Raw genomic sequence first — 26,128 nt, forward strand, 5'->3', positions numbered from 1 at the left:
CACTAGGCTACCTGTTCAGAGGAGACTGCGTGAATCAGGCCTTCATGTTCAATTGCTGCAAAGAAAACACTACTAAAGGACAACAATCATAAGAAAAGACTTGCTTGGGCCAAGAAACACGAGCAATGAACATTAGACCGGTGGAAATCTGTCCTTTGGTCTGATGAGTCCAAATGTGAGATTTTTGTTTCCGACTGCCGTGTCTTTGTGAGACGCAGAGTAGGTATACGGATGATCTCCGCATGTGTGGCTCCCATCGTGAGGCATGGAGGAGGAGGTGTCATGGTGTGGGGGTGCTTTGCTGGTGACACTGTCAGCGATTTATTTAGAATTTAATAAGGCACACATAACCAACATGGCTACCCCAGCATTTTGCAGCAATACACATCCCATCTGGTTTGCGCTTAGTGGCACCATAATTTTTTTTTCAACAGGACAATGACCCAACACACCTCCAGGCTGTGTAAGGGTTATTTGACCAAGGAGAGTGATGGAGTGCTGCATCAGATGACCTGGTCTCCACAATCATCCGACCTCAACCCAATTGAGATGGTTTGGGATGAGTTGGATTGCTGAGTGACGGAAAAGCAGCCAACAGTGCTCATTATATGTGGGAACTCCTTGAAGACTGTTGGAAAAGCATTCCTCATGAAGCTGGTTGAGAGAATGCCAAGAGTGTGCAAAGATGTCATCAAGGCAAAGGGGGCTACTTTGAAGAATCTAAAATATTTTTTGATTTGTTTAACACTTTTTTGGTTACTACATGATTCCATATGTGTTATTTCGTAGTTTTGATGTCTTCACTATTATTCTACAATGTAGAAATAGTAAAAATAAAGAAAAAACCCTTGAATGAGTAGGGTTGTCCAAACTTTTTGACTGGTACTGTACATACCTACATTCAAAGTTACTGTTTCAGTCCAGGAAGATGGATGGGGATACGAGTACAAATTAGCATTAGCACAATAAGGAACACGTATCTACTCCGTCCATACTGTTCTGTCTCTAGGTTTAATTTTCTCTGTCAGTCTTGCTTGTGCTTCTAAAATTTGTTTCTAAACCTCTTCTTGTTCATGATGGAATCATTGTTTTCCACTGAGAGGTTTCTTCTACTTTTGAGGAAGTGGGATCCAACACATGTAGTCCTATATTGTCAAGAACATTCAAGTCAATATTTTCACTCACCCTGATAAAATATGTTTTCTGTGATTTTGCTTATTATATGTCAGAGAAAATACGAGGACATAGTGACCTCACATTTCAACAAAGGAGGTCAGATTGGGTTATCATCTCCAAACTCGTATTTCTGCCCATGCAATTCATTATTATTCTACTTTGCACATGCTTGTTTGACACAATGGTAAATGCCTCTTAACTATTACCAACATAGTTTATTATTGCATACTGATAGATCATTCTTCTTCTGTCACAGGCAACAGATCACACTCCTCCCCCTCTATCGTGTGAGTGGTTTAAAGTTGATCCTCTCCAACTCTGATTGGTCGACCAACTTGTGCTCACGGGCAAAACCTTCAGACGACTCCTCTCTTTATGCACTAGGATCAGTGAGTCAGAATAGAGGTAGGGACACTCCTTTAAAACTGTAGCTGGAAATCAGCAAGAAGAGGAGGCTACCGCGCTATGGAGGTTGCCAAGAACAGCAAAATACGATTTGCTTAGATAGGGGATAGTGGAGATTCCCATGCTTAAAGGTTGAAGGGACTGCATCTTTGGAACATTTAAGTTTTTCTCAAATTCGTAGCACGTACTGAAGGAAATGGCTATTTCTTGGATTTACAAAGTTTGGATCCTACTCTTACCCATTGTTGACAGAGCTCTGTCCAGTTATTCCGAAGACCAATGCAGCTGGAGGGGGAGGCAAGTATCACTTTATAACGGTTTATTCAAGAATGTAGGAAGGTGCAAAATAAAATAGCATTTTTATTCGTTCTGAATGTATTCGAAGAGTTCCGTTCAGCTTTGGTGATCAATTATCAGACCTTAGTTGGATCAAGACCAGACAGTTGTTGGGCGCAATTAAATGTTTCCAGTGCTTTGCAACAATGTATCGCGCGCGCTTTGGGGTTGCAGACTTGCAGAGTGAGCTAGAGAGGAGAGAGTTATGCCTTTAGAATATGATTTTTATGTTAATTCCACATGACACCGACGCAGTCCTTTGGTGACCAATAGGAGGCACTCCTTTTTTTCTGCGAATGGAAACCTCAGTTCAATGTGTATTTTGAAAGCCTGTTTTCCAATGATGCACTTAAAATCAGTGAAATGCACTCCAATCAAAATAGCAGGCTTGAAAGGTTCATCTGTTGTCATTCATTTTAGCCAGATTTCTTTGATGTTGCAAGCTCTCCCTCAGTCCCTCTCAAGTTTCCCCACATCTAAAGCCCTACACCCAAACCAAATATCCTGCAAGGTTTAGTGCAATTTCCTTCATGGTTTTTGAGAATTGCACCACATCCTACAAGCGGTATATTGGTGACTCCAACTTCAGCCAAGAGGACAACTTCTGAGGACTAGTCTGTCTGGCTTGGAGGTCATAGAAGTCCACTTGTATAACTATCTCCTTTCTCTCCCTCCTTTCCCTCCATCTTTCCATCCCACAGTGGTCTGTCCCAGCAGCAAGGCAGTGTGGAGCAGATCTCCCTCCACTGTTCTGAGGGTGCTCTGGACTGGCTCTATCCTAAGGGGGCGCTCCGCCTCACCCTGTCCCCCAGGTTGCCCTCTGCGGCAGTGGGGCCCGGGGGAAGCAGCTCGGGCCTGATCACGGCCTGCGTCAAGCCCTCCGAGCACTTCCACGGGGCCCAGCTCTACTTGGAGAGAGACGGGGTCCTGGAGCTCCTGGTAGGGGACCGTCTGGAGGAGTCTCCCCCAACCCGGGTGCGCTGCTTCAGCCGCCTGCCCGGCGAGAAGGTGGCCCTCTTCCTCCAGGCCACTCCCCACCAGGACATCAGCCGTCGCATTGCATCTTTCCGCTACGAGCTGCGAGGGGATTGGACTGCGCGCCTGTCACTCGACTCAAACCCCGTCAGCAGTAATGAAGGTGAGTTGGACCAAGGAGGGAGGCAGCCATGTTGGATCAGTTTGGGTCATGGAAGTGTAATATGGGCTGAAATAGATAAACATAAAATAAATAAACATAAAAGCGTGAACTATAAAGATTTCTCTCAATGCAAAGCAAGGAAAATAGTGTTTGAATATGCTCCTTTATAGCCGATGGGCCTAACAAACAACTTTTAGAATTTGTTTTAGCTCAGATTTGATCATTCAATTCTCCTCTCCCCTACATATTTCCTGTATTTCTCTTTTTGTGAGTCTCTGAGTCATATTACATTATATTTCGTCGGCAGAGTAGAGTGGGGGAAGTGTCCTCTAGTTTCCCTGGAAGCATAGGCCTGCAGACCCTGTCCCCTGGTTTAGATTTGAAGGCGAATGGAGAGAGGAGGGGGGAGGGTTAGGGGGTACAAAAGCCCAGTATGTGGGGCCTTCTCTCCAGAGCCTACAGCTCCTTTCAATGGAGAGTGTTCTGAGATTACTGCCGTTGCCTTGGCGACAGGGAGACCTCTGCCCCAGCTGAGATGCTCCCCTCTTTTGTTGAACGGCCCCTCTTTAAAAAGGCTTGGCTCTAGGAATACACCCCCTCCTCGCTCTAGAGTCTACACACACACACACACACACACACACACACACACACACACACACACACACACACACACACACACACACACACACACACACACACACACACACACACACACACACACACACACACACACACACACACACACACTGGTTGGGCATGTGGGGAGGTTTGCTCTATGGCCAGGGAGGAGGCAGGAATCTCATTTATCAGACATTTTCACTAAGAAAGGGAATGTGTGGAGGGGCAGCTAGGTGGGTTGGGGGGTGAACTTCTTGGAACTTGCAAGGCCAGCAGAATGAAAACAAATGCTAGGGTGTTTTTGTAAAATGCAGTCAATTCAATGCAGCCAGGGTTTGGTTTCGCTCTGTGTAACTTGTGACCATCTGTGGACTGGGTCCTTGTATGAAACGGAAGAGGATGTATTTGATTTTCCACTGTGAAGTTTAAAACTGATTAACAGCTGTGAACAGTAGTGGTGTGTGGGTTAAATCACTGGGGAAGCCAAGCCAGGAAAAAAGCCATATTACAACCTATTTTGTGATAATTGCGTTGTTTGCTCTATAAACCATCCATTCATACGCCACCGTGATATACAATAAGGCAGAGACAACAAAAAGACAAGTCACACATTGGCGGAATAAATTCAACCACACACACCTTTGTTTCATCACAAAACCGGAGAGCAACATGTATCTGGTGAAGTCCATAAAACAAATATTGCATGTAAAACAGTTGCTTAACCATGTTGTAGGTCTTGTAAGTTAAGGTTTCTAACAGTTACAGCAAGTCAGCACAAAGAAAACAGGAGCACTGCCTCTGCTATTCCAGCACCATTTCAACTTAAACATTTAAACATTTTTTTATTTTTTATTTAACCAGGTAGGCTAGTTGAGAACAAGTTCTCATTTACAACTGCGACCTGGCCAAGATAAAGCAAAGCAGCGCGACACAAACAACAACACAGAGTTACACATGGAATAAACATACAGTCAATAATACAATAGAGAAAATCTATATACAGTGTGTGCAATGAGGTAGGATAAGGGGGGTGAGGCAATAAATAGGCCATGGTGAAATTATTACAGTATGGCAAATTAAACACTGGGGTGATAGATGTGCAGAAGATGAGTGTGCAAGTAGCTGTACTGGGGTGCAAAGGAGCAAAATAAATAACAATATGGTGATGAGGTAGTTGGATGGGCTATTTACAGATTGGCTATGTGCAGTAATCTGTGAGCTGCTCTGACAGCTGATGCTTAAAGCTAGTGAGGGAGATATGAGTCTCTAGCTTCAGTGTTTTTTGTAGTTTGTTCCAGTCATTGGCAGCAGAGAACTGGAAGGAAAGGCGGCCAAAGGAGGAATTGGGTTTGGGGGTGACCAGGGAAATAAACCTGCTGGAGAGCGTGCTGCAGGTGGGTGCTGCTATGGTGACCAGTGAGCTGAGATAAGGCAGAGCCAGTGGGTTTGGCGACGGATATGAAGCGAGGGCCAGCCAACGAGAGCATACAGGTCGCAGTGGTGGGTAGTATATGGGGCTTTGGTGACAAAACGGATGGCACTGTGATAGACTGCATCCAATTTGCTGAGTAGAGTGTTGGAGGCTATTTTGTAAATGACATTGCCGAAGTCAAGGATCGGTAGGATAGTCAGTTTTTTTATGTTTGGCAGCATGAGTGAAGGATGCTTTGTTGCGAAATAGGAAGCCGATTCTAGATTTAATTTTGGATTGGAGATTCTTAATGTGAGTCTGGAAGGGGAGACACCTAGGTATTTATAGTTGTCCACATATTCTAAGTCAGAACCGGCCGAAGTAGTGATGCTGGACTGGTGGGTAGGTGTGGGCAGCGATCGGTTGAAGAGCATGCATTTAGTTTTGCTTGCATTTAGGAGCAGATGAAGGCCACGGAAGGAGAGTTGTAATGGCTTTGAAGCTCGTCTGGAGGTTAGTTAACACAGTGTCCAAAGAAGGGCCAGAAGTATACAGAATGGTGTCGTCTGCGTAGAGGTGGATCAGAGAATCACCAGCAGCAAGAGCGACATCATTGATGTATACAGAGAAAAGAGTCGGCCCGAGGATTGAACCCTGTGGCACCCCATAGAGACTGCCAGAGGTCCAGACAACAGGCCCTCCGATTTGACACACTGAACTCTGTCAGAGAAGTAGTTGGTGAACCAGGCAAGGCAGTCATTTGAGAAACCAAGGCTGTTGACTCTGCCGATAAGAATGTGGTGATTGACAGAGTCGAAAGCCTTGGCCAGGTCGATGAATACAGCTGCACAGGATTGTCTCTTATCGATGGCGGTTATGATGTCGTTTAGGACCTTGAGCGTGGCTGAGGTGCACCCATGACCAGCTCGGAAACCAGATTGCATAGCGGAGAAGGTACGGTGGGATTCAAAATGGTCGGTGATCTGTTTGTTAACTTCTTGGGGCTATGTGGGACGCTAGCGTGCCACCCGTGGTGCACCCTATCAACAGCAGGTGCATTTCAAGAGCGGCAAATTTGAAACCAAATAAATGTCAAAATTCAAATTTTTCAAACATACAACTATCTTACACCCTTTGAAAGATAAACATCTCCTTAATCTAACCACGTTGTCCGATTTCAAAAAGGTTTTACGGCGAAAGCATAAAGTTAGATTATGTTAGGAGAGTACATTGACAATAGCTGTGTGTAATGTTTTGTCAATTCAAAGACAGGCGTCACCAAAACCATAAAACCAGCTAAAATGATGCACTAACCTTTAACAATCTCCATCAGATGACACTCCTAGGACATTATGTTAGACAATAAATGCATTTTTAGTTCTATCAAGTTCATATTTATATCCAAAAACAGCGGTTTACTATGGCGTTGATGTTCAGGAAATCGTTTCCCTCCAATAACCGGCAGTCAAGTCAGCACCACAAATTAAATAATTAAAATTAGAAAACATTGGTCAAATATTATATTGTCATTTAAAGAATTATAGATTTACATCTCTTGAACGCAATCAACTTGCCAGATTTAAAAATAACCTTACTGGGAAATCACACTTTGCAATAATCTGAGCACTGCGCCCAGAAAAATAAGCTTTGCTATACAGACAAACGGCCATGTTGGAGAGATCTAAAATCGAAAATACTATGTAAATAATCCATTACCTTTGATTCTCTTCATCAGATGTCACTTCCAGGAATCCCAGGTCCATAACGAATGTAGTTTTGTTCAAAAAAGTTCATAATTTATGTCCAAAAAGCTCTGTGTTGTTAGCACATGATCTAAGCCAGCCGGACTTCTCGTCATGAACGAGGGGAAAAAATATATTTACGTTCGTTCAAACATGTCAAACGTTGTATAGCATAAATCATTAGTGCCTTTTTTAACCAGAACATGAATAATATTCAAGGTGGACGAATGCATTCTCTTTTATAACGTATTGGAACGATGACCTCGCGCGCCAGAGTCTAATCGGCCATCACCGTTCCAAGGCTCTTGTTCGGTCAGATCTCACAGTAAAAGACTCAAAACACTTTGTAAACGCTGGTGACATCTAGTGGAAGCAATAGGAAGTGCCAAAACATTAATCAACCCCTGTGTGTTTCAATGGCATAGGCTTAAAGGTAATTCAACACATCAGGTATCCACTTCCTGTCAGAAAATGTCTCAGGGTTTTGCCTGCCAAATGAGGTCTGTTATACTCACAGACACCATTCAAACAGTTTTAGAAACTTTAGGGTGTTTTCTATCCATATATAATAAGTATATGCATATTCTAGTTACTGGGTAGGATTAGTAACCAGATTAAATCGGGTACGTTTTTTTATCCAGCCGTGAAAATACTGCCCCCTAGCCCCAACAGGTTAACTTGGCTTTCGAAGACCTTAGAAAGGCAGTGTAGGATACATATAGGTCTGTAGCAGTTTGGGTCTAGAGTGTCTCCCCCTTTGAAGAGGGGGATGACCGTTGAAGCTTTACAATCTTTGGGGATCTCAGAAGATACGAAAGAGAGGTTGAACAAGCTAGTAGTAGGGGTTGCAACATTTTCAGTGGATCATTTTAGGAAGAGAGGGTCCAGATTGTCTAGGCCTGCTGATTTGTAGGGGTCCAGATTTTGCAGCTCTTTCAGAACATCAGCTATCTGGATTTGGGTGAAGGAGAAATGGGGGAGGCTTGGGCAAGTTGCAGTGAGGGGTGCAGGGCTGTTGACCGGGGTAGGGGTAGCCAGGTGGAAAGCATGGTAAGCCGAAGAAAAATGCTTATTGAAGTGATCAATTATTGTGGATTTATCGGTGGTGACAGTGTTTCCTAGCCTCAGTGCAGTGGGCAGCTGGGAGGAGGTGCTCTTATTCTCCATGGAGTTTACAGTGTCCCAGAACTTTTTGGAGTTAGGATACAAATTCCTGTTTGAAAAAGCAAGCCTTTGCTTTCCTAACTGCCTGTGTATATTGGTTCCTAACTTCCATGAAAAGTTATGTATCGTGGGGGCTATTCGATGCTAATGCAGAACGCCACAGGATGTTTTTGTGCTGGTCAAGGGCAGTCAGGTCTGGAGTGAACCAAGGGCTATATCTGTTCCTGGTTCCAATTTTTTTTGAATGGGGCATGCTTATTTAACCTGTTGGGGATAGGGGGCAGTATTTGCACGGCTGGATAAAAAACGTTCCCAATTTAATCTGGTTACTACTCCTGCCCAGAAACTAGAATATGCATATAATTATTAGCTTTGGATAGAAAACACCCTAAAGTTTCTAAAACTGTTTGAATGGTGTCTGTGAGTATAACAGAACTCATATGGCAGCTGGTTTTTGATGTAAATATGAACTTGATTGAACAAAACATGCATGTATTGTATAACATAATGTCCTAGGAGTGTCATCTGATGAAGATCATCAAAGGTTAGTGCTGCATTTAGCTGTGGTTTTGGTTTTTGTGACATTATATGCTAGCTTGAAAAATGGGTGTCTGATTTTTTCTGGCTGGGTACTCTCCTGACATAATCTAATGTTTTGTTTTCGTTGTTAAGCCTTTTTGAAATCGGACAGTGTGGTTAGATAAACGAGAGTCTTGTCTTTAAAATGGTGTAAAATAGTCATTTGTTTGAAAAATTGAAGTTTTCGGATTTTCGAGGAGTTTGCATTTCGCGCCACGCCCTATCATTGGATATTGGAGCGGTGTTCCGCTAGCGGAACGTCTAGATGTAAGAGGTTTTAAGTTTCACTGGCCTTCCTCTCCGAACCGTAAAAGTAGCCGCTGTCTGAACACTGCGGTGTGTATCTCTTTGCATGGTGGTTTGTTCTGGCTATTCATATCACGCCTCCAGAGCATTTGATCTTCTTTATAAGCTCATCTCCACCCTTTTTTGTGTCCTTTATGTGTGCAACAGGATAGGTTAAAGCTCAACAACTTTTTTACATAAAGCTTTGAAATATAATAACTTAACCATGTCATACCTACTTTTTTTGTTTTATGTGGTTTACAATATCAAACAAGGGAGTAAGCGAAGAGTGGATGGAATTGCCGTTTGTTTGATTAGTGGAGCTCCAACTGACTGGTTCTTTCTCCCCCCTCTCTCCCCAGGTGCCTGCAGACCCTGTAACAACACAGAGCTCCTTATGGCTGTCTGCACCAGTGACTTTGGTGAGTTCTCCTCTTTTACAACCTCCTGTTTTGTTGTCCGGGCTGACTTATAACAATAAAATAACATGCCAGACCAGGAATAGTTTGGCAGAGGTGTGGACTCGAGTCACATGACTGAGACTCGAGTCACAAATTGGATGACTTGAGACTCAACTTGATACAGAATAAAGTAACTTGACTTGGAGCCTCAAGACGGGACTTTGACTTGAGACTGATGACTTGAAATTATCTGGCCAGGGTTTGTCACTTATTTTGTGGCACTTCAAGAGCAAAAAAATAAACAAGCAATATATCATGACAGGTCAACCAATAGTGGCCGAGTCTTTGAAAGCTGCATCCTCTGAAGATTTATGGCGATCCATCCTCTACAATTTGACATTTTGTGCTTCACCCAATCCTACAGCAAATCAACAATCATTACAGCCATAAATGGTGATGCATTTTCAAAACGGAGGATACAGAAATAAACTGCGCTTTACATCGGCATATTGAGCTTAACGTCATTTGAGACTCGGACCTTGTGACTTCCATGTGGCTCGAATAATAGTGACTTGGTCCCACATCTGCAGTTTGGTGTCATTGCATTTTCTACCCCAATTCAAACTACATTTACTTCAATACAAAATGGCTAGAAAAGCCCCCCCCCCCCCCCCCGGGAGACAGTGCAGTGGACTAATCCACATGGCTCTAACTCAGACATAATCAGGCTGAATTATGTCTGGGATTATGGAACTGTTCCAGGAAGTTCTCCAATACTCATCATCATAGGTTAGTGCTGCATTTAGCTGTCTTCTGGGTTTTTGTGACAGTATATGCTAGCTTGAAAAATGGGTGTCTGATTATTTCTGGCTGGGTACTCTGCTGACATAATCTAATGTTTTGCTTTCATTGTAAAGCCTTTTTGAAATCGGACAGTGTGGTTAGATTAACGAGAATCTTGTCTTTAAAATGGTGTAAAACAGTCATATGTTTGAGAAATTGAAGTAATAGCATTTCTAAGGTATTTGAACAACGCGCCACAGGATTCCACTGGCTGTTACGTAGGTGGGACGATTTCGTCCCACCGACCCTAGAGAGGTTAATCTAACCACACTGTCCGATTTCAAAAAGGCTTTACAACGAAAGCAAAACATTAGATTATGTCAGCAGAGTACCCAGCCAGAAATAATCAGACACCCATTTTTCAAGCTAGCATATAATGTCACATAAACCCAAACCACAGCTAAATGCAACACTAACCTTTGATGATCTTCATCAGATGACAACCCTAGGACATTATGTTATACAATACATGCATGTTTTGTTCAATGAAGTTCATATTTATATCAAAAAACAGCTTTTTACATTAGCATGTGACTAGCATGTGACTAGCATTCCGACCGAACACTGCCGGTGAATTTACTAAATTACTCACGATAAACGTTCACAAAAAACATAACAATTATTTTAAGAATTATAGATACAGAACTCCTCTATGCACTCGATATATCTGATTTTAAAATAGCTTTTCGGTGAAAGCACATTTTGCAATATTCTCAGTAGATAGCCCGGCATCACAGGGCTAGCTATTTAGACACCCAGCAAGTTTAGCACTCACCAAAGTCAGATTTACTATAAGAAAAATGTTATTACCTTTGCTGTTCTTCGTCAGAATGCACTCCCAGGACTTCTACTACAATAACAAATGTTGGTTTGGTCCCAAATAATCCATTGTTATATCCAAATAGCGGCGTTTTGTTCGTGCGTTCAAGACACTATCCGAAAGGGTAAATAAGGGTGACGAGCATGGCACATTTCGTGACAAAAAAATTCTAAATATTCCATTACGGTACTTCGAAGCATGTCAACCGCTGTTTAAAATCAATTTTTATGCCATTTTTCTCGTAAAAAAGCGATAATATTCCGACCGGGAAAGCGTGTATACGTACAAAGAGAGAGAAAATAAAAACATCTCGTGCCCTCGTGCACGCGCCTGAGTCTTAGAGTACTCTGACCAGCCACTATCCAAACGCGATAATGTGTTTCAGCCTGGGGCTGCCTCGATATCATTCAGCTTTTTCCCGGGCTCTGAGAGCCTATGGGAGCCGTAGGAAGTGTCACATTACAGCAAAGATCCTCAGTCTTCAATAAAAAGAGCCAAGATGAACAACAACTTGTCAGACAGGCCACTTCCTGTTCAGAATCTTCTCAGGTTTTTGCCTGCCATATGAGTTCTGTTATACTCACAGACACCATTCAAACAGTTTTAGAAACTTTAGGGTGTTTTCTATCCAAAGCCAATAATTATATGCATATTTTAGTTACTGGGCAGGAGTAGTACCCAGATTAAATCGGGTATGTTTTTTATCCGGCCGTGTCAATACTGCCCCCTAGCCCTAACAGGTTAACTGACTCTAATTAATGTTAGCCTCTGGTGGGCTAGGATCCTAGTGACTTTTTTATTACTTCAGCTGTTTTTTTACAGCTAAAACATGACCGGTTTCCCAGCAATTTCAACAATGTTTTTAGAATGTGAAGAGCAGGTATTCAAGAAAATTACATTCATTCAAATATATTTCCTCCAACTTAGTCCACATTTTGTTGAATTATGATCTTCACATTTGTAACCGCTGTCACAAGCTCTATTGCCCAGATTAGTTTGTAACTAACTGGTGTGTCTCTTCTCCCCACAGTGGTGCGTGGTAACATCAAGGCAGTGTATGAGGACAGTGAGCTACGGGCGGCGGTAATAAAGGTCAGCACCACCCGAGTATTTCGCCAGAAATATGCCCTGTTTACCGGGACAGGCCACCTGACCCTCTCAGGCGAGATCAGGACCCTGCTGCAGTGTGGCGTCCGGCCCGGGGCAGGAAGCTTCCTCTTCACCGGCCGCATACACTTCGGCGAGGCGTGGCTGGGCTGCGCGCCCCGCTACAAGGACTTCCTCCAGGCCTACACTCAGGCCAAGTTGGTCCAGCAGCTACCCTGTGAACTGGCTGTGGACTGAGCAGACCACCCCAAATCTTGGCTGACTACTTCCCTGTAATAGGGCTTGCCTCACAATACAGCCTTAACTCGATCAGCCTGTCCTCTGGTTTGCCAAACCTCAGAGTGAAAGGCGAGGAAGATGGAAGCTCACCTGATGGTGAAGCTTCTTAGTCTTCCCCAAAGGACTGAGGAGTTGGGCATGGACATTCTCAGCAACATTCCCAGTGCAATATGCAGTCCTGTGGAGATATGAAGGACACCGTGTGGACTAGATGAGATTAAATCATTTGGCACGGGACAAATTTTCCAGATGCCAATATGCTTATTCGGAATTCTCAGAAGAGCTTTCCGTAACAACAAGCAACAATTTGTCAGGCATGGATTCAGAGCTATTGAGTGTGACTTTGTCTTTTAAACTCAGGAATATATGTGAAAAATTCTGTGGTGAAGTTAGTCTGTTTTAGAAGTTACACAATTGCTATTCCAGTAATTAACCACAAGGCTGTGGTGTTTTTCTATGGTGGTCTTCAAAATGGCCACTCATTTTATTCAATGTTTTTTGTTTGGGAAATCTACCATTTTGTGTGCAAGATGTTCGCACAAATGTGTAGTTGAAACAAACAATGGTGGACTATTGTTAGTGTTACGATTCTTTATTGGAGATTAGGGAGGGGCTTTCTCTTTTTCAAATGTTTTTTTTTTTATCGTAATTTGCACTGATAAGGGAATCATCTGGAAAGTCTGATGCTGCAAGCACTGAAAACCAAAATGAAAAGCTGATTGATGTAGCATAGAAGAGGTGTGATCAAACTTAATATATGTACAGATATTGCTAGCGCATCTTAATGCTAGGCTAGGGCTGGCACATGTTAGCGCTAGTGTAGAAGGTTCAAAGCTCGCTTCGCTCTAGTGCTGAAAGCACTTTCACGACATTAGTCAACTCAGAGAAAAATAATCTCAAAGTACACACAGGGCAATTCTGCCTTTTAGAACCCTGCATAAATATTTAATGAAGAGCTTTTATGATACTGTTCACTTCCAAGATTTCATTGTGTTATCTCAGTTTGGTTGAAAACTTTTAAAGTTTTATATGCTGATTTATTTTAATTTGAAACCGTTTTTCCAGTTGAAAATAATTATTTTGCAGTAGTGTTTCCGATTGCAGCCATTTTGTAGTTATTCATACCCATTTTCCACATCAAAAAATTGCCAACTGTAAGCCTAAGAAAGAAAGCTGTCTGCAAAATTCTAAGAAAACGGATGTCTTGATATTGAGATGCTATATGCCTACTGGCCCAGATTTATGTCATTGTTACTGTATTAATGGGAGTTTGTGAGGACATTTTTTATGTTTGTGGGACTACGACTGTTGACAACTGCAATATTCCCCTCAGTAAAAGTCCAATGGGATATGTCTCAAAGCTGGCAGAAAGAGTTGCAGTAGCAATCTAATTTTCACAAGCATGCGTCCGAAATGTTGATCACCATGTTGAGCCGTGAAAACCTCAAGCAATTTAGTCCAAATATCAATACTGAATTCTTCAAGCAATATTCATTGTATTTGCGTAATAGTCTTTACATCAGCTTTGGGGTTAGCAGTAAGTATGTCTGGGATCATTTACGAGGGGGACAAAACATGTCTGTATGTCAATTCTGGTCAGTCAAAAGACGTCACGTCTTATGTGCACTAATCGATGAAGGGAGCGGTTAATATCAAATTAACGTGATGTGTCATGTAAAAAAGAAATACACAATACTGCCATGTTCGCTGATAGTGTCAATGTTCCGTGTGATTTGTGTTCATACCAATGTGAATGTTAATATGTACAGTGAGGGGAAAAAAGTATTTGATCCCCTGCTGATTTTGTACGTTTGCCCACTGACAAAGAAATTATCAGTCTATAATTTTAATGGTAGGTTTATTTGAACAGTGAGAGACAGAATAACAACAAAAAAATCCAGAAAAACGCATCTCAAAAATGTTATAAATTGATTTGCATTTTAATGAGGGAAATAAGTATTTGACCCCCTCAATCAGAAAGATTTCTGGCTAACAGGTGTCTTTTATACAGGTAACGAGCTGAGATTAGGAGCACACTCTTAAAGGGAGTGCTACAAATCTCAGCTTGTTACCTGTATAAAAGACACCTGTCCACAGAAGCAATCAATCAATCAGATTCCAAACTCTCCACCATGGCCAAGACCAAAGAGCTCTCCAAGGATGTCAGGGACAAGATTGTAGACCTACACAAGGCTGGAATGGGCTACAAGACCATCGCCAAGCAGCTTGGTGAGAAGGTGACAACAGTTGGTGCGATTATTCGCAAATGGAAGAAACACAAAAGAACTGTAAATCTCCCTCAGCCTGGGGCTCCATGCAAGATCTCACCTCGTGGAGTTGCAATGATCATGAGAATGGTGAGGAATCAGCCCAGAACAACACGGGAGGATCTTGTCAATGATCTCAAGGCAGCTGGGATCATAGTCACCAAGAAAACAATTGGTAAGACACTACGCCGTGAAGGACTGAAATCCTGCAGCGCCCGCAAGGTCCCCCTGCTCAAGAAAGCACATATACATGCCCGTCTGAAGTTTGCCAATGAACATTTGAATGATTCAGAGGACAACTGGGTGAAAGTGTTGTGGTCAGATGAGACCAAAATGGAGCTCTTTGGCATCAACTCAACTCGCCGTGTTTAGAGGAGGAGGAATGCTGCCTATGACCCCAAGAACACCATCCGCACCGTCAAACATGGAGGTGGAAACATTATGCTTTGGGGGTGTTTTTCTGCTAAGGGGACAGGACAACTTCACTGCATCAAAGGGACGATGGACGGGGCCATGTACCGTCAAATCTTAGGTGAGAACCTCCTTCCCTCAGCCAGGGCATTGAAAATGGGTCGTGGATGGGTATTCCAGCATGACAGTGACCCAAAACACACGGCCAAGGCAACAGAGGAGTGGCTCAAGAAGAAGCACATTAAGGTCCTGGAGTGGCCTAGCCAGTCTCCAGACCTTAATCCCATAGAAAATCTGTGGAGGGAGCTGAAGGTTCGAGTTGCCAAGCGTCAGCCTCGAAACCTTAATGACTCGGAGAAGATCTGCAAAGAGGAGTGGGACAAAATCCTTCCAGAGATGTGTGCAAACCTGGTGGCCAACTACAAGAAACGTCTGACCTCTGTGATTGCCAACAAGGGTTTTGCCACCAAGTACTAAGTCATGTTTTGCAGAGGGGTCAAATACTTATTTCCCTCATTAAAATGCAAATCAATTTATAACATTTTTGACATGCGGTTTTCTGGATTTTTTTGTTGTTATTCTGTCTCTTACTGTTCAAATAAACCTACCATTAAAAGTATAGACTGATCATTTCTTTGTCAGTGGGCAAACATACAAAATCAGCAGGGGATCAAATACTTTTTTCCCTCACTGTAAATAAGAACATCTAAAAACAAACTACTTATGGAGGGGGGAAAAAACATTTGTCTCAGTATTGTGGAGTGTTTGTGGTCTGTGACAAAGTCTGAAAAGCTCATTTGAATCTCATGGATTTTTCTTAAAGTGTTGATACACCTTGGCTTACTCCACATTCTGTTGTTATAGCCTGAATTCAAAATTGATTAAAAAAAAATGTATATCCTCACCCATCTACACGCAATACCCCATAATGACAAAGTGAAAACATGTTTTATAAATTGTTGCTAATTTATTGATATTTAAATGAGATTTCTGTATTTAATTAAGTATTCACACCCTGAGTCAGTACTTTGTAGAAGCACCTTTGGTGGGGATGACAGCGCTGAGTCATCTTGGGTCTGGATTTTGTGATTTTTTTTCTCCCATTTTATGTACAGATTTTCTCAAGCTCTGTCAAATTCTTGTTATGAAGCCATTCCAGCATTGCTTTGGCTGTTTACGCTGGGCGTCATTGTCCTGTTGGAATGTAAATCTTCACCCCAGTTTAAGGTAGTTTGCACTCTGAAGCAGATTCTCATCAAGGATTTGACTGTATTTGGCTCCAATCATTGTTTTTCTGTCCTTACCAGTCTCCCAGTCCCTGCCCCTGAAAAGCATCCCCATAGCATGATGCTGCCACCACCATGCTTCACGGTAGGGATGGTGTTAGATGGGTGATGAGCTGTGCCTGGTTTTCTCAAGACATAGCGCCTTACATTCAGGCTAAAGAGTTACATTTCTGTCTCATCAGACCACAGAATCTGCATTTTGATCTCAGTTTTTCATGTGCCTTTTTTGTCAATTCCAGGCATGCTGTCATGTGCCTTTTCTCAGGATTGGCTTCCGTCTGGCCACTCTCCCATAAGGCAGGTTCTCCCATCTCATCCAAGGAACTCCGTAGTTCTGTCAGAGTGGTCACTGGGTTGTTGGTCACATCCCTGACCAAGGTCCTTCTTGCCTGGTTGCTCAGTTTGGTCAGAAGGCCAGCTCTAGGCAGAGTCTGGATAGTTCTGTATTTTTTTCAGTTCCCAATGATGGAGCCCATAGTGCTCTTGGAAACTTTCAATACTCTAGATTTTTTTTTATACCCTTTCCCAGATACAGTGCATTCGGAAAGTATTCAGACCCCTTGACTTTTTCCACATTTTGTTACGTTACAACCTTATTCTAAAATGTATTAAATAGTTTTTCCCACTCATCTATCCCCATAATGATGAAGCAAAAACAGGTTTTTAGAAATGTTTGTAAATAAATAAGTAAAAAGCCTAGAGTCTTCTTGGGTTTCTCCCATTCTTCTCTGCAGAACCATCACCTCCCTGACCAAGGCCCTTCTCCCATGATTGCTCAGTTTGGCTGGGCGGTCAGCTCTAGGAAGAGTCTTGGTGGTTCCAAACTTCTTCCATTTAAGAATGATGGAGGCCACTGTGTTCTTGGGGACCTTCAATGCTGCAGAAATGTTTTGGTACCCTTCCCCAGATCTGTGCCTCGACACAATCCGGTCTCGGAGCTCTACAGACAACTCCTTCGACCTCATGGCTTGTTTATGATCTGACATGCACTGTCAACTGTGGAACCTTATACAGTGTAGACAGGTGTGTGCCTTTCCAACCAATTGAATTTATTGTACTACAGGTGGACTCGAATCAAGTTTTAGAAACATCTCAGGGATGATCAATGGAAATAGGATGCACCTGAGCTCAATTTTGAGTCTCATAGCAAAAGGTCTGAATACTTATGTAAACAAGGTATTTATTTTTATCAATTAATAAATGTGCAAAAAATTCTATAATCGTGTTTTCACTTTTACATTATAGGGTATTGTGTGTAGATTTATGTTTTTTATTTATTTAATCCATTTGAGAATAAGGCTATAACGTAACAAAATGTGGAAATTGTCAAGGGGTCTGAATACTTTCTGAATGCACTGTATATTTGTATTTGTATTTATTATAGATCCCGATTTAGCTCCTGGTGTCTGGCAAAATGAAGGCAGTTATACAATTTTAAATGCATTACAATACATTCATTACAGAATTCACAACACACTGTGTGCCCTCAGGCCCATACTCCACTACCACAAATCTACAATGCAAAATCCATGTACGTGTGTGTATAGTGCGTATGTTGTCATGTGTGTGTATGCATGTGTCTGTGCCTATGTTTGTGTTACTTCACAAATCCCTGCTGTTCCATGTAGTCATGGCTCTATGTACTACTGTGCGCCTCCCATAGTCTGTTCTGGACTTGGGGACTGTGAAGAGACCACTGGTAGCATGTCTTGTGGGGTATGCATGGGAGTCAGAGCTGTGTGCTAGTATTTTAAACAGACAGCTTGGTACCTTCAGCTTGTCAACACCTCTTACAAAAACAAATAATGAAGTACCAGTTTTCTTTTCCACTTTGAGCCACAATTCTATCTCAAATATTTACGGACAGTTCCTTAGACTTCATGGTATAGTCTGAGCTCTGACATGCACTGTCAACTTGGGGACCTTATGTAGACAGGGGTGTTTCTTTCTATACCGAACAAAAATATAAATGCAACATGTAAAGTGTTGGTCTCATGTTTCATGAGCTGAAATAAAAGATTCCAGAAATGTTCCATACACACAAAAAGCTTATTTCTCTCAAATTGTGCGCACAAATTTGTTTACATAGTGAGCATTTTTCCTTTGCCAAGATTATCCATCCACCTGACAGGGGTGGCATATCAAGAAACTGATCAAACGTCATGAAACATATAAGAAGCCAGGAATGGTATTTATAGCGGATTTTGAAAAGGCATTTGATAAAGTAAGACTGGATTTTATTTATAAATGCCTGGATTTTTTCAATTTCGGTAATTCTCTTATAAAATGGGTAAAAAAATAATGTATAGCAACCCCAGGTGTAAAATAGTAAATAACGGTTACTTCTCAGATAGTTTTGAATTGTCAAGAGGAGTTAAACAAGGGTCACCATATCTATTCAATATGGCCATCGAAATGCTAGCTATTCAAATCAGATCCAACAACAACATTAGAGGATTATAAATCCAAGGCTTAAAAACAAAGGTGTCCATGTATGCCGATGACTCAAGTTTTATGTTAAGTCCGCAAGCTAGATCCCTGCAATGTCTCATTAAAGATCTAGATAACTTTTCTGTACTCTCTGAACTAAAACCTAATTATGATAAGTGTACAATATTACGTATTGGATCCTTAAAAAATACAACTTTTACATTACCCTGCAGCTTACCTATAAAATGGGCTGATGGTGAAATAGACACTCGGTATTCATATCACAAAAGATATAAATAAGCTCTCCACAATGAATTTCAATAGAAAACTTGTAAAAATAGACAAGATCCTGCCACCACGGAGAGGTAAATACCTGTCTATTTATGGAAAAATTGCCCTGATTAACTCCTTAGTCATATCTCAGTTTACTCACTTACTTATGGCGCTGCCTACTCCTGATGATTCGTTTTTCAAATCATATGAGCAAAAAATAGTTCACTTTATCTGGGACGCTAAACCAGACAAAATAAAACGAGCCTATCTATATAATGAATATGAATTGGGTGGGTTGAGATTATTAAATATAAAAGCACTAAACCTCTCTCTAAAATCTTCACTCATTCAAAAGTTTTATTTGTATCCTAAATGGTTCTCATGTAGATTAATAAGAAAAGCTCATCCATTGTTTAAAAATGGCCTTTTGCCTTTGTGCAGATTGTCATGTCTCATTTTCGATTAATTGAAAATTATACTTTTTTCAAAGTTTTTGTCTTTTTCAAACAAGCATTGCAGAGCTGGCTACAATTTCAATTTCATCCCCCTGAAAAGATAGAACAAATATTACAACAAATATTATGGCTGAACTCAAATGTGCTGGTTGATAAAATACCTGTATTTATGGGAAATATGTTTGAAAAGGTATTTTGTTCTTAAATGATATTGTGATGGTAGAGTTATGTCCTTTATGGACTTGTACGGGAAGGTCTGCTCAATCCAAGAGTACAACCAATTGATTACAGCATTGCCCCAAAAATGAAGGAGGCGGGTGGCAGCGGGAGGAGGTTGGGAAATGGTCTGTCTGCCCAATATAAAGGATCAAAACTGGCAGAGGAATAAAAATAGCATAAATAGGAAAGTATACCAGTTTCATTTGAGGACCAGTATGTTGACAACTGTGCCATACAGACTGCAAAATAGAGATTTTTGATGTACCGATTCCTAGGTACAGGGTGTATGAGTTGATATATAAAACAACGCAAGATTCAAGACTTCGTGCTTTTCAGCTAAAATGATTATATAGAATTCTTGCCACCAACAAAATGTTGAATATTTGGGGCATAAAATCATCAAAGTTCTGCAGATTTTGTTGTGAGGATACAGAATCAATAGACCATTTATTTCGGTATTGCCCTCAGGTAGCCTGTTTCTTTTCTCAGGTTCAGGAATGGCGGAAAATGCATAGCATTGATCTAAAATTGACCCTAGAAATAGTACTGTTAGGAGACGCTGAGGGTTGGTATGTGGAATTGGAGACAAGTGGGAGTGGATTTGCTGTGTGTGAGAGAGAGACGGTCAAAAGATAAGGGAGAAAAAAAAGTCTAAATTAAACATAATAAAAGTACATTTGAATGACACTAAGTGGCAGTGTTTTTACAACTAATGCCGGTTTGCCTGAGGCTGATGCCGTGCAGGTGTTTGTACACATGCATATACACACACACTCATTCAAATAAACATACAAATGGTTGAGGAACAGCTATTGGGGAACTGTGGGGGGGATCTTGGAGGGTTCGGGTTTCACAAGATTGTGATCATGAAAAGGAAACTATGACATACATTTTATATCACTATCATGCATACGTACCTTAACACATAAGGATGGCTCTGTTGCGGAAAGACGGATACATGTTTGATAGTGTCTGTAAACGGTGCGTAACTGGCTGCAGGGAAGTCAGGCGCAGGAGAGCAGAAATGGGTAACAACTGGAGCACTTTAATAATGCAAAAAACAAGCTGCACCCAGAACAACAAAATACGGGTAAAATAACCCGTCGCAAAACCAGTCAGAAGTGCACATACAATTTACAACAAACAATTCCACACACAGACATGGGGGGAACAGAGGTTTATATACATTTCAAATAATGAGGGAATGTAAACCAGGTGTGTGGGAAAACAAGACAAAACAAATGGAAAATGAAAGGTGGATCGGCAATGGCTAGAAGACCGGTGACACCGAATGCCGCCCGAACAAGGAGAGGAACCGACTTTGGCGGAAGTCGTGACAGTACCCCCCCTTGACGCACGGCTCCAGCAGCGCGCCGACACCGGCCTCGGGGACGACCCGGAGGACGAGGTGCAGGGCGATCCGGACGGAGAAACTCCCGCAGCATTGAACGGTCCAACACGTCCTCCACCGGAACCCAGCATCTCTCCTCCGGACCGTACCCCTCCCACTCCACGAGGTACTGAAGGCCCCTCGCCCGATGCCTCGAATCTAGTATGGAGCGTATGCCGGGGCCCCCTCAATGTCCAGAGGGGGCGGAGGAACCTCCCGCACCTCAGACTCCTGGAGCGGACCAGCCACCACCGGCCTGAGGAGAGACACATGGAATGAGGGGTTAATACGGTAATCGGGGGGAGCTGTAACCTGTAACACACCTCGTTCAGTCTCCTCAGGACTTTGAACGGCCCCACAAATCGCGGACCCAGCTTCCGGCAGGGCAGGCGGAGGGGCAGGTTTCGGGTCGAGAGCCAGACCCGGTCCCCCGGTGCGAACACCGGGGCCTCACTGCGGTGACAGTCTGCACTGGCTTTCTGGCGCAGCACGGCACGCTGAAGGTGAACATGAGCGGCGTCCCATGTCTCCTCCGGGCGCAGGAACTAGTCGTCCACCGCAGGAGCTTTGGTCTGACTCTGATGCCAAGGAGCCAGAACCGGCTGATACCCCAGTACGCACTGGAAGGGGGAGAGGTTAGTGGAGGAGTGGCGAAGCGAGTTCTGGGCCATCTCTGCCCATCTCTGGCATGAACGCCGCCCACTCCCCCGTCCGGTCCTGGCAATAAGACCGCAGAAACCTACCCACATCCTGGTTAACTCTCTCCACCTGCCCGTTACTCTCGGGGTGAAAACATGAGGTAAGGCTGATCGAGACCCCCAGACGCTCCATGAACGCTCTCCAGACCCTCGACATGAACTGGGGACCTTGGTCAGACGCTATATCCTCAGGCACCCCGTAGTGCCGGAAGACGTGAGTGAACAAGGCCTCCGCAGTCTTTAGGGCCATAGGGAGACCGGGCAGAGGAAGGAGATGGCAGGACTTGGAGAAACGGTCCACAACAACCAGGATCGTGGTGTTACCCTGTGAGTGAGGGAGATCTGTGAGAAAATCTATCAACAGGTGAGACCATGGCCATTGTGGAACGGGTAAGGGGTGTAACTTACCTCTGGGCAGGTGCCTAGGAGCCTTACACTGGGGGGCACACCGAGCAGGAGGAAACATAAACCCTCACGTCCTTGGCACTGGTGGGCCACCAGTACTTCCCACTCAAACAGCGCAATGTCCGACCGATACCTGGATGACCAAAGGAGGGGGACGTGTGAGCCCAATAGATCAGCCGGTCACGGACAGCAGACGGAACGTACAGACGCCCAGCGGGACACTGGAGGGGAGCGGGCTCTGCACATAACGCCTGCTCAATGTCCGCGTCCAGCTCCCATACTACCGGCGGGTGTATCCCTGATGCAGGGATTTGGATACATATGTTTCCATAGCCGCCGTCTCCGCCTGTGACAGGGGATACACATGACTCCTGGGAAGTGCGGTGTCTACCAGGAGATTAATCGCACAATCCCCCCATCGATGGGATGGTAATTGAGTCGCCTTCTTTTTGGAGAAGGCGAGAGCCAAACCGGCATATTCGGGGGGAATGCGCACGGTGGAGACCTGGTCTGGACTTTCCACTGTAGTAGCACCAATGGAAACCCCTAAACACCTCCCCGAGCACTCCCGCGACCACCCCGTGAGAGCCCTCTGTTGCCATGAAACAGTGGGGTCATGACAGGCTAACCAGGACAGCCTAGCACCATGGGAAACGCATGGAGAGTCAATGAGAAAGAGACTGATTCTCTCCTTGTGACCCCCCTGCATCACCATGCCCAGGGGAGCGGTGGCCTCCCTAATCGACCCTGACCCCAATGGACGTCTGTCTAAGGCGTGAACTGGGAAGGGCACAGCCACTGGAACAATGTGGATCCCTAAACTATGACCGAATGCTCGCCTGAATCGACGAGCGCCTTATGCTGGGAATGCGGGGAAAACTCAGGAAACTTGACATGCAAAAACAGGTTTGTAGCCGAGAGCTCTGGGTGAGAATGGTGCCGACTCACCTGGGGTGACGCTAGAGTGCCCTGCCTGCTGCCTCGACCCCCAGAGGAACCAACTCGACACCGACCGGCAGTGTGCCCTCTGCGGCCACAGATGGTGTACGCGAAGGCCCCTCCTCCGGCCCCCCTAAGCGCAGCACCTCCCAGCTCCATAGGGATCGGAGCGGTGGTGCTGGGGGATGGAACCAACAGAGGCCGATCTGGACGTCCGCGGTTGGCCAGCAGGTTATCCAGCCGGATGGACAGGTCCACCAGCTGGTCAAATGTGAGGGTGGTGTCCCTGCAGGCCAACTCCCGACGGACATCCTCACGCAAGCTGAAGTGATAGTTGTCCATCAGGACCCTGTCGTTCCATCCCGCTCCGGCGGCCAGGGTTGGAAAGTCCAGAGCGAACTCCTGGGCACTCCTCGTCCCCTGCCGCAGGTGGAAGAGATGTTCACCCACCGCTCTACCCTCGGGCGGGTGGTCGAAGACTGCCCGGAAACGACGGGTGAACTCCTCAAAGTGGTCCAGCACCGCATCACCTTCCACCCACACGGCGTTGGCCCACTCCAGGGCTTTGCCCGAGAGGCACGAGACGAGGGTGGACACCCTCTCACGGCCCGAAGGAGCCGGGTGGACGATCGCCAGGTATAACTCCAATTGTAGCAGGAAACCCTGGCAGTTGGCAGCCGTCCCATCGTACTCCCCGGGGAGGGCGAGGCGAATCCCACTGGAACCGGGTGCAGGGGGAGCGAGTAGTGGAGGCCCCTGTTGTGCTGTTGGAGGCGCTGGAGGGAAACCCTGTCTCTCCCAGCGGTCCATTGTTTGGACGACGCGGTACATGGCGGTGCCGAGGTGGTGGAGCATCGCTGCGTGTTCCTGGACGAGCTCCTCTACCCCAATAACAGCGGCACCTGCTCCTGCTGACTCTATCAGAGGTGGGGTATTCTGTCAATGGTGGGTGTAGCTGGTGCATGGAAGTCAGGTGCAGGAGAGCAGAGATGAGTGGACAAAGCACTTTACTTAGGCAATCATATGATCGGAACGCAACCGCGTCACAAAACAAATGCCCAAAGAACAAGTAAGGCAGCACAAAGTACAAAACCCAAGAACAAAGTACCGGCTGCCACAAAGCACGGGTATAACACAAAACCCGGCGCAAACCAGCCGGAAGTGTGCCAACCTCGACAATAAACAATACTCCACACAGACATGGAGGGAACAGAGGGCTAAATACACATAGTAATGGTGATGAAATGAAAACCAGGTGTGCAGGAAAACAAACAAAACAAATGGAAAATGAAAGGTGGAGCAGCGATGGCTAGAAGACCGGTGACGTCGACCGCCAAACGCCGCCCGAACAAGGAGAGGGACCGACTTCAGCAGAAGTCGTGACAGCATGCATTCTGGGAATACCGCATTGTGCGTCTGGCACACAGGAATAGACACAACCAAGTTATTCTTTCTTGCCGATAACAAACAATTAGGCCTATACGTTTAGTATAGTTGCTTTTTCATAACATTTTATTTTAACCTGTTAGGGCTAGGGGGCAGTATTGACACAGCCGGATAAAAAACGTACCCGATTTAATCTGGTTACTACTCCTGCCCAGTAACTAGAATATGCATATAATTATTGGCTTTGGATAGAAAACACCCTAAAGTTTCTAAAACTGTTTGAATGGTGTCTGTGAGTATAACAGAACTCATATGGCAGGCCAAAACCTGAGAAGATTCCATGCAGGAAGTGGCCTGTCTGACAAGTTGTGTTTCATCTTGGCTCTTTTTATTGAAGACTGAGGATCTTTGCTATAACGTGACACTTCCTACGGCTCCCATAGGCTCTCAGAGCCCGGGAAAAAGCTGAATGATATCGAGGCAGCCTCTGGCTGAAACACTTTATCGCGTTTGGCAAGTGGCCGATCAGAGTACTATGGGCTTAGGCGCATGCCCGAGTCGACCCCATGCTTTATTTTCTTTCGTCTGTTTACCTAAACGCAGATTCCCGGTCGGAATTTTATCGCTTTTTTATTTGAAAAATTGCATAAAAAATTATTTTAAACAGCGGTTGACATGCTTCGAAGTACGGTAATGGAATATTTAGAATTTCTTTGTCACGAATTGCGCCATGCTCGTCACCCTTATTTACCCTTTCGGATAGTGTCTTGAATGCACGAACAAAACGCCGGTATTTGGATATAACTATGGATTATTTTGAACCAAACCAACATTTGTTATTGAAGTAGAAGTCCTGGGAGTGCATTCTGACGAAGACAGCAAAGGTAATAACATTTTTCTTATAGTAAATCTGACTTTGGTGAGTGCTAAACTTGCTGGGTGTCTAAATAGCTAGCCCTGTGATGCCGGGCTATCTACTGAGAATATTGCAAAATGTGCTTTCACCGAAAAGCTATTTTAAAATCGGACATATCGAGTGCATAGAGGAGTTTTGTATCTATAATTCTTAAAATAATTGTTATGCTTTTTGTGAACGTTTATCGTGAGTAATTTAGTAAATTCACCGGAAGTGTTCGGTGGGAATGCTAGCCACATGCTAGTCACATGCTAATGTAAAAAGCTGGTTTTTTATATAAATATGAACTTGATTGAACAAAACATGCATGTATTGTATAACATAATGTCCTAGGGTTGTCATCTGATGAAGATCATCAAAGGTTAGTGCTACTTTTAGCTGTGGTTTGGGTTTATGTGACATTATATGCTAGCTTGAAAAATGGGTGTCTGATTATTTCTGGCTGGGTACTCTGCTGACATAATCTAATGTTTTGCTTTCGTTGTAAAGCCTTTTTGAAATTGGACAGTGTGGTTAGATTAACGAGAGTCTTGTCTTTAAAATGGTGTAAAATAGTAATATGTTTGAAAAATTGAAGTTTTTGCATTTTTGAGGAATTTGAATAACGCGCCACGGGATTACACTGGCTGTTGAGTAGGTGGGACGCAAGCGTCCCACCTAGCCCATAGAGGTTAAGTAGGTCTAACGTGATGATATTATAAAAACATAAAGTGCATATTTTTCTCTAACGACCATATTAATAAAAACAT

At 43.8% G+C, this 26,128-nt stretch overlaps 1 protein-coding gene across 1 annotated transcript; it reads left to right on the forward strand.

Moving 5' to 3' along the window:
- The first annotated feature begins 1,526 nt into the window (after positions 1-1,526).
- Positions 1,527-18,301, forward strand: LOC106578246 (meteorin). Its single transcript, XM_014156898.3, has 4 exons — positions 1,527-1,878; positions 2,619-3,055; positions 9,217-9,276; positions 11,949-18,301. Exons 1-4 carry the CDS (start codon positions 1,778-1,780, stop codon positions 12,260-12,262), a joined length of 912 nt encoding a protein of 303 aa, XP_014012373.1. The 5' UTR covers positions 1,527-1,777; the 3' UTR covers positions 12,263-18,301.
- The last annotated feature ends 7,827 nt before the right edge of the window (positions 18,302-26,128 follow it).

The sequence above is a fragment of the Salmo salar genome, chromosome 19 (genome assembly GCF_965601325.2).
Source record: "Salmo salar chromosome 19, fSalSal1, whole genome shotgun sequence".
Taxonomy (NCBI): domain Eukaryota; kingdom Metazoa; phylum Chordata; class Actinopteri; order Salmoniformes; family Salmonidae; genus Salmo; species Salmo salar.

What these genes read in the sequence shown, in the direction of transcription:
- LOC106578246 (XM_014156898.3), top strand. Translation starts at nt 1,778, where the DNA reads ATGGCTATTTCTTGGATTTACAAAGTTTGGATCCTACTCTTACCCATT. An exon ending in CCCCGTCAGCAGTAATGAAG is followed by an intron (nt 3,056 to 9,216) that starts GTGAGTTGGACC and finishes CTCTCTCCCCAG; the next exon opens with GTGCCTGCAGACCCTGTAAC. An exon ending in TGTCTGCACCAGTGACTTTG is followed by an intron (nt 9,277 to 11,948) that starts GTGAGTTCTCCT and finishes TTCTCCCCACAG; the next exon opens with TGGTGCGTGGTAACATCAAG.